General features: G+C 43.2%; 1 protein-coding gene across 6 annotated transcripts in view; it reads right to left on the bottom strand.

The window, feature by feature from the left end:
- TNPO1 (transportin 1) overlaps nt 1-12688 on the bottom strand; it is a 127059-nt gene that overhangs the window by 42823 nt on the left and 71548 nt on the right. For 4 of the 6 annotated variants that reach the window (XR_010923992.1, XM_067569085.1, XM_067569086.1 and 1 more), the window contains exons 10-13: nt 10708-10768; nt 10067-10235; nt 8363-8515; nt 635-860 (exon numbers count right to left, since the gene is read on the bottom strand). Coding sequence is in view for 5 of the 6 variants with exons in the window: in XM_067569085.1 (XP_067425186.1) it covers nt 635-860; nt 8363-8515; nt 10067-10235; nt 10708-10768 (609 nt within the window). In the remaining variant the exon portion in view is untranslated. Of the gene's footprint in view, nt 1-634; nt 952-6315; nt 7916-8362; nt 8516-10066; nt 10236-10707; nt 10769-12688 lie in introns of those variants that run through there. The other 2 variants (XM_067569089.1, XM_067569088.1) reach the window with 2 other exon arrangements.

Below are 12688 nucleotides of genomic sequence, written 5' to 3'. Positions count from 1 at the left end.
GCCTGCTGCACACAATCATATCCAGCAACATCCTACATTGATAAAGTTCCTGGGTACAAAAACTTGTAAGTTGTCGTCCATTTTAAAGGAGTAATTTTAAGTTTACTGAGTTTAAAATAAAACTACATTATTGCACAGCCTCACAAGACCGTCTTTGATCGGGCCCCTGCAAAAGTTGTGACCCACAATTTCAGAAATCTTGAGACCTAATCTATTTACATAATTCCGTTACACTATTAGTTATCTTCCATTTTCATTGACACTGATCCTACATACAAGAATGCAAATCAGTAACAAAGTTAGCCTTCCCTTTTACGGCAACATCAAAATTAACATTTAATATTGAAAATCAGGTGCTGCATGCAGACAAAATTTCCCTTACTGTAATAAAGTTCTTTAGCTCAGTAATCAACACATTTAGAGATCAAATTTGGACATCACAAAATGAATTAAATCACCAAGAGGGACTTACAAACCCCTACCATATTTGGGGTAAAGTTCACTATACAGAAAAAATATTCCGGACTAAGAATTCAGACCTTTTATTTAGGTTTTTAAATGATGGTACTATAGAATATATTCTATGTAGACCAAGAACAACAGACAATAACTTTCTGTTTTGGCTTTGACTTACCTGCAGGCAGCTTCTTGTACTCTCTTGTTGCTATCCAGGATACGTTTTAGCAACTCTGTCATTAATGGCTTCAAGTACGTGTCTGGGGGTTGACTAACTACCCAGTGTGCATAGCGGCTAAGAGTCCAGCATGTAATGGAGCGCACAAGAGCCTTTTTATCAGAGAGGCACTGAATAAGGTGAGGGATTAGTTCAGGAAGATACGGAATCATACCCTGCATGCAGCCTACAAACACAAAAATATGTAATGTAAAAGACTGCTGTTAGACAAGCTTAAAATAACTCTGGCTTCAGGTTTCCCTCTTTATGGAGACATTCTGAAAGATGCAAAAAAAAGAGATAGTCTGATCAATATACAGTCACGCTTATCAGACAAAATAAGTTTACTTACTTCATTTTGATGTCTGGAAGGTCTTGTCATCTGTACCACAATGCATTACTTTTTCAAACTCGTTTTCATCCAAAGTGATCAATATATTCTAAGAATATGGGCTAGGTTCCCTAAAGGTCTGCCCCTTAATGGTGGATCATTAATACTGCCTGTTTCCTGTGTTAAGGGGAGTTAGCCTGTCCTACTCCCTTACTGCTCTCCATTGGAAGTATCCAAAACAGAGAACAAGACACCTTCTAGCAACGTCCCTACCCTTTCAATTTCCAAGGAGAAGCAGCATAGAGCAGAGCTGTCTAAACTACTTTCAGCCCAAGCAACTAGGACCATATTTCTTAGTCCACAGGTGCATACTACACAGGTGCTTTTCCTCTCTTGGGAGCTGTGGCAAAAGGGGGAAGAGCGAGTGTGGGTGAACAGAGGTAGGGAGAGAGAGAAGATCAGTGCCACAACGTGTTGGACAAGAAAGGCGTGTTGATGATGAATGAGCAGGAGTAGGCATTTATCAAAGAGACTCTTGACAAAACAAACAGACATCCATTAAAGATGCTACTATTAAGCAATACACTGCGGAGCACAAGGTGAAAATTTTTGGACAAATAATTTACTTCCCAAAATTGCAGTTCGGAGTTGACCAAAACTTATTTATGAATTCGACATGAATTCCTCCAATACTTTCATTGAAAATAAACATAAAAGATTGGATAGGGAGTACCCTAACCACCAGGCTACAGAGTCACTCTTGCTCTCTCTGGCCCAATTAATATTTAATTATTTAAACAAAATAGAACAGTTTCAACAGGAGGTATTGAGAGAGGGACCCACTCCACAATAAAGAATGGTTACTTATCTTGTAATTGTTGTTCTTCGAGATGTGTTGCTCACATCCATTCTGATTGAGGGGTGTGTGCGCGCCACATGCACTGGTGCTAGAAATTTTTCCCCTAGTGGTATCTGTAGGGAGGGCTCTAGTGCCCTCTGCAGTGGCGCGTGTATGCGCTCGTATATGTGGTGCTGCTGGCGCCCCTACCTCTCAGTTCCTTCTTGCTGGAACTCTGACAGAGGGGACGGAGGGTGGGTTGTGGAATGGACATGAGCAACACATCTCGAAGAACAACAGTTACGAGGTAAATGACGGTTCTTTCTTCGAGTGCTTGCTCATGTCCATTCTGATTTAGGTGCCTTACCAGCTGTGCCTCTGGAGGCGGGCAGAAATTCATGGCCATGAGGACCGCAGTACTGCTCTGCCGAATCCCGCATCGTCCCAAGCTTGCTGCATGATGGAATACTGGGATGTAAATTTATGTATGGACGACCATGTAGTGGCTCTACATCTTGAATAGGCACATGCACCAGGAAAGCAGCTGAAGATGCCTGGGCCCTCATGGAATGAGCTGACAAAGGTGCTGGAGGCCCGACTCCCACATGCTCATAACAGGCTCCAATGCAGGCTGTAATCCAGGACAACATTCGCTGCGAATAAACTGTCTTGCCCTTCATCCTGTCAGCAATTGCTACAAAGTGTTGTGTGGAGTGGCGAAACAGTCTGGTTCTATTGATGTGGAAGGCTAGAGCCCTTCATACATCAAGAGAGTGAAGGTGTCCCTTCATTAGAGCTGTGAGGCTTTGAGCAGAATACCAGAAGAAAGCTGTCTTGATTCACGTGAAAATGAGAAACGACCTTCGGTAGAAAAGCAGGATGAGGGCAGAGATGGACCCTGTCCTTGAAAAATACTGTATAAGGAAGCTGCGAGATCAGGGTCTCGATCTCAACACCCTTCGTGCAGAGGTGAGTGACACTAGAAAGGCTACCTTCCAGGACAGGTGCATGAGGCCAATGGTTCGTAAGGTGGAGCAGTGAGCTGGGATAGGACAAGGCTCAGATCCCACTGGGGAACAGGCTCTCTAATTGGAGGGAAGAGCCTCTTCAGTCCTTGGAGGAATCTAGCCGCTATCTCGTCAGAAAACACCGATCTGCCCTGTACTGAAGGGTTAAAAGCCGATATTGCTGCCAGATGAACCCTGACAGATGAAAAGGCTAAGTCTTCTTGTTTCAAATGAAGCAGATAGCCCAGGATCACCTGTACAGGAGACTTCATTGGTGATATATTTTGATGGGCCGCCCAGCAGGTGAAGCGGTTCCATTTTGCTATGTAGGATGTCCTGGTGGAAGGCTTCCTATTCTCCAGTAGGAGCCTCTAGACCTGGACTGAACAGTGACACTTCCCTGTTCAGCCATGAAGCATCCACACCATCAGATGCAGGGAGGCCAGGTCCGGATGAAGCAGCTGACCCTTGTTTTGGGAGATGAGGTCCGGACGCAACAGCAGAGACAAAGATCAAGCCATGGAGAGATCCAGAAACATCCCGAACCAGTGCTGGCGAGGCCATGCTGGGGCTATCAGGATGATTCATGACCTGTCCTCCTTGACCTTTACCAGTACTCTGTGTATGAGGGATATTGGAGGACACGTGTACACGAGGCCTCTAGACCATGAAAGAAGGAAAGCGTCTGTCAGGGAGCCGTCCTCTGACCCAAGGAGAGAACAGAAGCAAACATTTCCTGTTCTCCCTGGTTGCAGAGGCCCACATCTGAAAGACATGGTTGGCCACCTCCTGGTAGAGTGACCACTCATGGTGAGAGCAAAAGGATCTGCTGAAGCAATCTGCTAGGGTATTCTTCAGCCCCAGCAGATGGACTGCTTCGAGGTGAACGTTGTGATCCACACCGAGGTCACAGAGACATAAGGCTTCCCAGCACAGGGCTGAGGATCTGGTTTCCTCCTTAATTGTTGATATAGTACATTGCTGCTGTGTTGTCTGAGAGAACCCACACCACCTTGTTGGATAGGTGCAGTAGGAACACCTCGCAGGCCAGATGGTTGGCTTGAGTTCTCTCACATTTATGTGAACGGCTCATTCCTCTCCAGTCCAAAGGCCGAGTCCACAGGTCACCCAGGTGGGCACCCCATCCCACATCCGAGGCATCTGAGACCAGGGACAATGTCGATCTCAGGGCCTTGAAGGGTACTCCTACTAAACACCTGCTGTGGGTTCATAAAGGCCCAAAGAGCGTAGCATGGTCCTTAAGTCTTAACCCATTCAGCCTGGTGTCGGTCTGGTCTGCGACTAGAGCACTGCCTCAAAACGGAAGATCCTGGATGGACTGCTGGACTTCCATCAAGAGACCAGACTAGAGACATAACACTATCTTCATTGACACCATAGACGCCATTGCCCGTGCCACTGACTCCGCTGCACCTGAAGCTGCCTGTAATGAGGCTGTGGCCACTGTCCTACCCTCTTCCAGGATTGCCTCAAGCTCCTGTTTGGAGGTCTGTGGGAGGGAATCAGCAAACTTTTCCAGCAATTGCGAGATGTTAAAGTGGTATTGACTCAGCAACTCCTGTTGATTAGACACCCTCAGCTGTAGGCTCACTGTTGAATAAATCTTGCGGACAAATAAATCCATTTTCTTGGCCTCTTTATTCTTTGATGTCAAGCTCATTTGCCCCTGCCCATCTTGCTTGCTAGCCGCCGCCGCAACCACTAGTGAACACGAGGATAGGTGTGTACACAGGGATTCAAAATCTTTAACAGGCACATAGTACTTATTTTCCCCCTGCTCATTTGGATGTGGGGGGCAGAGATGCTGGGGTCTGCCATAACGCCTTAACGAGCTTCACTATCCCATTATACACAACTCCTGATGCAATCTATACTTGTCCAGCAGGGCAGCATGAGAAGGGCCTGTTACCACCTCATCTGTTGAGGACGAGAAGGCCAGTAGCTGAGAGGCAGCTGAAACCTCTTCCCTAGTCGGGGTGGTCACCGATGGTCTTCCAGAAAGTGACTCCTCATGCTCCAAGTCAACATCTAGGGCCAGTACCATGGCTGGATCCCTGGAAAAAAGCGGCACCGGAGCTCCTGCAAATGAAAGCAGGTAAGGTACCACGGAATGAGGGAACCACCCACTGGTTCCAATATTGCCAGGGTCCAGACCATTGGCCTTGAGGCCATCCCCCCATCTGCGGTGGCATGGGGAAACCTGCGGGGGTCTTTGCAGCCTGCATATTTGGGGGGGGAGGAGGGGAGAAGATGCACTCTTCCCCCAAATGCAAAGAGGTATACCCTGGTGACCATGGGGGTGCCGATGCCATCCGCTTCTCCGTGCTGGAGTTCAGCATTGGGGAGTGGTGCAGAGAGCCAGAGCCACTGGCAATGTCTTGACTGTGTCTTTTCCTTTGGTTTTCTGTAGGGACTTAAGTGGACAGGGATTTACGGTGTCGCAGGCTCTGAGAACTACAGGGCTCTAAAGATCAACACTGACGCTCAGAGCCGGTGCCGATGCTCTGGGGATTGGTGCCTAGCGTCTGGAGACCGAAGCGTACCCCATGTCCTTTGGTACATTTGCAGAGATCAGTGCCGAGAACCCAGCCTCACGGCGACCAGTTGATGCAGGGTGCTGCGATTATGCAATCGCTAACTTCCCCTTTGACAGACCCCCAGCCAGAGTGTCCGCTCCTTGGTGCAAAGGCCTACTCTCTTGTGGTGTAGGCGGCATCGGCATGGCCAACAGGTCCTTCATCGGCTGGAACACCTCGGGTGTGGAGGGACCAATAAGCGGCATGGGCCTCTGCCACTCCCCAGAGTTGGTGGCAGTGCGGGTGGCAGGCTTGACACCTGCCTGGGCGGAGACCCTTTCTGGATTGACTCTGGCTTCCCCGAATTATTCTTAGCTGACATCGGTGCCAGCAAACACTCCTTTCCAGAGTGCACTTTTTTCTGGCGCTTCTTCAGCACCGATGATGCCGAATGGTGCTGGGTCGACTCCGATGCTGGAGGAGCACTTCTCGTTGATGCCGCAGTACTCTGTCCCAAATCTGACCACGGCTCCGATGCTGGTCGGAGCGCCACCTCCATCAGAAGGGCCTTAAGCCTAATGTTCCAGTCCTCCTTAGTTCACAGGCGAAAGCCCTTACAAATTTTGCACTTCTTGGGAGATGCGAGCTTCCCCCAAGCACTTTAAACAGCTCTGATGCGGGTCACTCAGTGGCATAGGCTTCTTACACAAAGCCCAGGATTTAAACCCCGGGGACCGGGGCATGCCCTGACGCTGGGAATGTTACTAACAAACTCACAAACTAACTTTTAAGAACTACTTTAACAACCATATACACTAGAAACAGCTAAAACCACTAGGAAAACGGAGACTTGCAAGAGCATGTTCCAGCATCATGATGGGCAGTAAGAAGGAACTGAGAGGGAGGGGGGCCGGCAGCACCATATATACGAGCGCATATGCACATCTTTGCAGAGGGCGCTAGAGCCGGCCCTACAGATACCAGCAGGGGAAAAATTTCCAGCACCTGTGCATGTGGCGCACACACACATCTGAATCAGAAAGGACATGAGCAAGCACTCGAAGAAAAACCCTGTAGCCCAATAGTTAGGACACATCTGCAAATTTCAAATCCCTGCTCCAACTCAGGCAGAATAGCGACTTGAACCCAAATCTCCTACAACCCAGGTGAATCCTCTAACCACAGCACTATACAGTATAAGGGCACCAATATTTCCTTCAATAGTTTTGTGAAAGGAATTTTCAAATTTCCTTTGATTTCAATAAAAAAAAGTGACCAAACAGTTCAAAAACTAAACAAGCAATTAATTTTAGGCCAAGTGAAATGTTTAACTGTGATTTGAAACGAAGTTTTTATTTATTTATTTATTTTTTGCTGATAAAACCAGATGTGCTATAAAATGCAGCTTCACCATCTCCATTTTGTCTTCATTCATGCTTCCTACCTCTGCATTAAGTACTCTACATCTGAAGCTGTGAAACAAAGGACTGAGACCCATCCGGGTACTGGATGTACTCTAGAGGAACTGTACAAGCCTGCTAACTCCACAATTCTGTTAAGAACCTGATGTATATGGACTTTGAAGTCATTTGTATGTATCTGATTGCTTTGATCATGTAACATCTTGTTTGTTTCTTCCTTTTATAATAAACCTTCAGCTTTAGATACTAAAGAATTGGCTTTAGTTTAGTATTGGCAGTATGGTATTTTGGGGAAGATCCAAACCAATATTGATCTGGTAATGTGGGTGATCATTTGGGGATCAGGAGAACATTTTGGTAAAGGGAACAGAGTTTTAAATAATTTCTCTCTTTACTGGACCTAGTTGCTGATTAGAAGCCAGCGACTGAAATGCAAAAAAGGAGACTGTGTAACTTCTTGTTTTAGCTTCTTGATAACCAGTGTGGGGAATTAAGACCATTGTTTGTGATTGGTTGGTGAATCTAACTTCAGTGTTAAACCACCAGTTTGGGGAGAATCGTCTCTCTTTTTGTAGCTTGCCATGACCATTAAGCCATGTTGATTTGCAACCAAATACATCATTTCACACTACATTTTTTTTCTTTTTTGCTAACCAAGAGCACACACTGTAATTATCCAGCTTCTTTCATTTATTCTGAGTCTTTTTGTTTTTGTTAGAAAATGATGAATTATGTGTTTATTTACTATATGATTGTCAATTACTTGTGATGTGTATCAAGCTTTATTTGGATAGAAATTCAAATTAAATTAAAATGTATAAAAACAGCATTTTCAAATTAATTAAATAAATCCATTTCAAAGAAAATAATCAAAACACGTTTTGCATTTAAAACAGATTAAAGAAAGTAGTATCTGTAGTTAGTGACTTGAACTCATCGTTTCTTGTCAGCACTTCCATCAATATTTTAGAGCTAGTAGGTATCATTCTCTCACAGTTAAGTTTTAGTCATAGATTGTTTCTCCACACACACACTTTCCTACTTTTTCGATTCCCACAGGTTCCTTAACTTAGAATAAACTGAAGAGAAGAAAATATTCTCTGTGCCCCTGCAGAAAAGACGATTGCTCTCAAAAGTTGGGTTAGCAGTTCAACAAAATCTACTTTCAGGTGCTTAGCCAGTGACTTTCACCAGTTTAGTACTTGGACTTTCTTTAAAACTTGGCAGCAAACACATACTCAATATTATTTTTTAAAAGTAATTTAAATTACTTTAACAGATATTAAGTAGTTTAGATCTGAACATAGGTTGCTATAATTTCAATTTAAGCAGGTTTATTTTAAAAAATATTTAAACAAAAAAGGTCCAGGGTTTTTTTTTTGTTTTTTTTTTTACTTTTTAAAAAATCATCATGGTTTTTTAATCCACCTTGCCTTATAACATCTGGCCATATAAGGGTGACATAACATGTATTTCTAGAAATTTAATGGAGAAGTATTGTGTTTAAATTACTTATACAAGAATTTTTCTACAGCAGAATGCAAATTTGTCTTACCTTCAGCAATTGCTCCTAGAACCAGGATACCTGATTCTTTGACCACCCATTCTGGATGAAACAACAGCTCTTTCAAAAGGGGCAAAATGTGTGGCAGAAGTTCATCACGAAATACATTGGCAAGGACATCTAGGGCAGCAGCAGAACACTTCCCTGAAAATTAACATATTGATAATCTGAATTTATTATACTATCAGTTATGACATTGTGTCTTCATTCCTACCTTAGTCTCAAATTAAGGCTTATGGGCAGTAAGGGGAGCAGTGCAGCAATATTTGTTTCATGGTCATGCATAAATGGCTCGCTGTATTCTGGAACCACAAATCATAATCCAGGGAAAAAACAGTCACACTGCATTTATGGACTACACAGCCACCAAAGGGCAGCTTTCTCTATTTAAGATCAAGTAGAGCAGAGATTAAACATTTGTGGATCAGTTTCAGGGAGAAAGCATTTCATTTTACAAATTAGTTAATATTAAGACATCCCAAGATGGAGCAACACTATAAGTGAGAAAGTGTAAATTGCTAGTGAGAACAGTGAACTGCACTTCAATCCCCATGAAATAGTTTTACACTTCAAACAAGTACAAAGATTTCTATTATAATTTTGTATCTGGAGTACAACAAACACTCAAAGCTAAGCCAAAACTACAGCACATAATGTTTAAGCGGATTGAATAAATATAAGGAAAACAAGTTGCCAACCAACTTCTTCTAACCATTTACTTTCTCCATTTACTGCTATATACAGCATGAGCAATTCCAGAGATTATGCTGTCAGATAATTAGCAGAGAAACTGCACATTAGTACCAGCATTCTTCCAATTTAGGAATAATTATGACTTTTCAGTCAGCTAAATATATAAGTCTGGGCTGGAGCTGGGGCCCTGATCTCTGACCCAGGCCAGATTGACTATTACCACGTGTTTCATCTATTTGCTGAGCTGGCTCTCACTGTTCATCCAGATGGCTTTTGCCACCCTGTCCATCAGCGAAACATACACCCCCACTCAACATCCACCCCCAATACCATGTGATAGGACTGGTCAGCCCTCCACCAGGAAGAGATCAGACCAACTAACCATCCATGAGCAGCCAGGGCCTCAGAAGGGAAGCAGAAGTCCTGCTGTTGGAGAAATTCACAGCAGTTTGGGAGAGGGGACTCCGCAGCTATGCAGATCCGCTGAAAAATTTACCCACGACACTGCTGTTAATTTTTTATTTTTTTTTTAATCTGCACTTTTTCAGGGCCTTAAACATAAAAGATTAAAGCACTAAAAAGTTACTTAAGGTACAGGTACGTTAGAGAGATCAGCCATGGTTTGTGGTGTTGTAAGACTTTCCGGAACCTAAATTCATTTGTTTTCCTCTGTTTCCCACTAAGTGAGGAGATGGGTAAACCTAAAAGCCTTCATTAATCTGAGCAGAAAAATCCAATGGATCCATTTGCGATACTGAGCAAGTGAGGTAAACATACAGTAGTTACAAACATGCTACTGTATAGCTAAATTTACAATTCTTTTTAAACAGAAAGAGTGCCATGTAATCAATGGATTTCAGTAAGATGAACAGAGCTATTCCAAAATTTAAAATCTCAGCATTTCTGCCCAATGCACTAAAACACACAAGGAGTCAGAAAAGGAGGGTTCCGAATTACACGTGCTGTAGATTTTACACTACCTAATATAGTACTTTGACTTACTTAAATTCCAGTCAGAAATAGTATCATCATCGTCAAGCTCATCATCATCGTCATCATCTTCCTCAATACCGTCTTCTTCATGCTGCTGAGCCACTGTCCGTGAACGATGAAAACGAGGCCTTATGTCCTGTTCACTATCTGGAATAGCTTCATCTTCTTCAACATCCCCCTGTCAAATATGAAACATTACGCATGTTCGCAAGTTATTGTAGCATCAGATTATGGAACAGTACAGCCATCTTGCATAAGGTATTTTAAAAGGTAACAAACAGAGTGGATAATACGTTTGGGAAATCTATGACAACTTCTTCAGATTCATAACCAGGGCTGGCCACCTGACCAAAAGAGAGACTATTTATTCCTGCATTCTTGCCTACCAATTTCCAGAAACACAAAAGGCAGAAAGGAAGGAGGAAAAAGAAGCAAGTTAGGAGCTCACACTGGAGGTAGAGAAATCCTTTTTATCGTTCAATAATAATTCTAGTTCTTTGGCAGAATGGATTAATGAGGGCAGCTTCTTAGATACATTCTATACTGTACAAGCCATTTCTGCTGGGTAGAATCTGCCCTAACACAGTCATTTAGAAGCGAATAGTCAAATTAATACAATCCTTGAGAAGTAAAGTGAAATTGTTGCTCACCTTCAGCAGAATTATATCTATTTCTGAGTACTTCATACCATTTACTAAAACAGGTATCAACCTACAAAGAAAGGTTTTAATATGTATGTGTTAAAAATGCATAATTCAGACAACTGTCAATTTTCTTAGCCAAACTTTTGTTTTTAGAAACTGATTTATATTTACAATAGGCCAACATTTTCAAACTTAGCACCTAAAGTTAAGCCCATAAATAAAAAAAAAAGTGGTCTGATTTTCTGAGGTACGGGCATCCAGCTTTCTGACTCAAAATTTTGACTGTATGTTACAAAATTTCTAATTTAAGTGAAGTTAATGTATTGTATGAATGAGGAAAATCTAACAATTTAGTTTTAATCTGTTATGCAGTTGTTAAAATTATTTTCTTAACTAAAAGTTGAATATTTTCAACATTATAAAATGATTGCCCGTAAGTGCTTCTGGGTACAGTTTAAATCCTTTGAATGGGGACTCAAGCTCCCATTTTGTGCAATACACATTGTTTCACCTAACCCTTAGGACAGATGGAAAAGTACTAAGGTGGTACCCACCAGTCTCCGCCATCTAGCTCTCCCCACTCATAGAATCACCCAACATGTTAGTCACTCCAATTCTCAGTCAAGGACTTTCCCCACACATCTTTCCAAAATAAAGACCACCGCCTCACTAACCCAATCTACTGTAGCCACCAAAAAAGCATAACCTTCACAATGAGAACATGGCTTTGCAGGGAAGATACAGTTTTAACAACCCTGTCTCAAGACTTGGTCCCAGCTACACTTACTGTTAAAAATATGATACAAAGAACCCACGTTGGCCTTGCGTGTGCAAAATGTCACCTGCATTAGCCCTGCCTGGCACTCACTATAAAGCCACTTACTAATCTATACTGGTCTCTTTTATTCCTCTTTCCTTATTAGTTGACCTTCATTGCATTTCTAAATCAAGTGCAAAATTGTTACAGAACTATTGTAACAATGAACAGAAAGGTTACCTACCTTGTACAGTAACTGGAGCTCGAGATGTGTGTCCTTGTAAGTGCTCCACTTCACCATGTTTGCATGCCCATGCACTCTTGATCAGACAGACATTTTCATCAGCAGTATCTCCAAGTCTGCGCCTGCACCACAGGCAGTCCCGCACCACTCCAGTTCCTTCTCAACCCAGAAGTCCAGAGTGAAGACTCTGAGGCAGAAGGGAAGGAGGGCAGGTAGTGGAGCACCGATAGCGACATACACACATCTTAAAGCACTCCAGTTACTGTACAAGGAAAATAACCTCCATCTTATTCAAGTAGTGGTCCTATGGGTACTCCACTTCTGGAGATTCCAGAGCAGCATCTCAATTATGGAGGAGGGGCTGAAGAGAGATTCAGTATGGACACTAGAACAGCGCCAACAAAAGCCTCAACAGCTCCAGAAGCAGACATGATAGCACAGTGGTGTGAAAACAAGCCTACCAAAGACTAGGTGGCTGCTTTACAGATGTCTGAAATCGGTATGCTTTGTAGGGCCAGAGGTAGACTGAGCCCTGGTGGAATGGGCAATCATCCTAGTTCAGGGGTGAATACCCGTAGCTTTGAAACAGGTTAAGATGCACTTCCAGTCTTTGGTATAGATCAGATGCCCTTTCATTCATTTTGTGATGAAGATGAAAAGCCTAGAAGAAGTCATATAGGACTTAGTCCTATCGCGATAAAAAGATGAGCCATGCTTATGTCCTGTGTATGGAGGCTCACTACTCCTCTTGAAGAGTGAGGCTTGGGATAAGATGCCAGTAGGTGAATTTCCTGATTAACATGGAACTCTAAAGAAACTTTAGGTAGAAGTGAGGGTGTAGATGAAGTGTCACAGTATTGAGATAGAACTCTGTGTACCGTGGGTCAGCCATCAGGGTCCTAGCTCCCCGGCCCTCCTGACTGAGATGATGGTTAACAGGAAAGAGATCTTGACACACAAAAGGAAAGAAGGAAAAATTTCCCATA

The sequence above is a fragment of the Emydura macquarii genome, unplaced genomic scaffold (assembly GCF_026122565.2).
Source record: "Emydura macquarii macquarii isolate MOO-44397 ecotype Brisbane River unplaced genomic scaffold, CSIRO-AGI_Emac_v2 contig_2897, whole genome shotgun sequence".
Lineage (NCBI taxonomy): Eukaryota > Metazoa > Chordata > Testudines > Chelidae > Emydura > Emydura macquarii.
The sequence above is the reverse complement of the archived record's forward strand: the minus strand, read 5'-3'. Positions and strand labels throughout refer to the sequence as shown.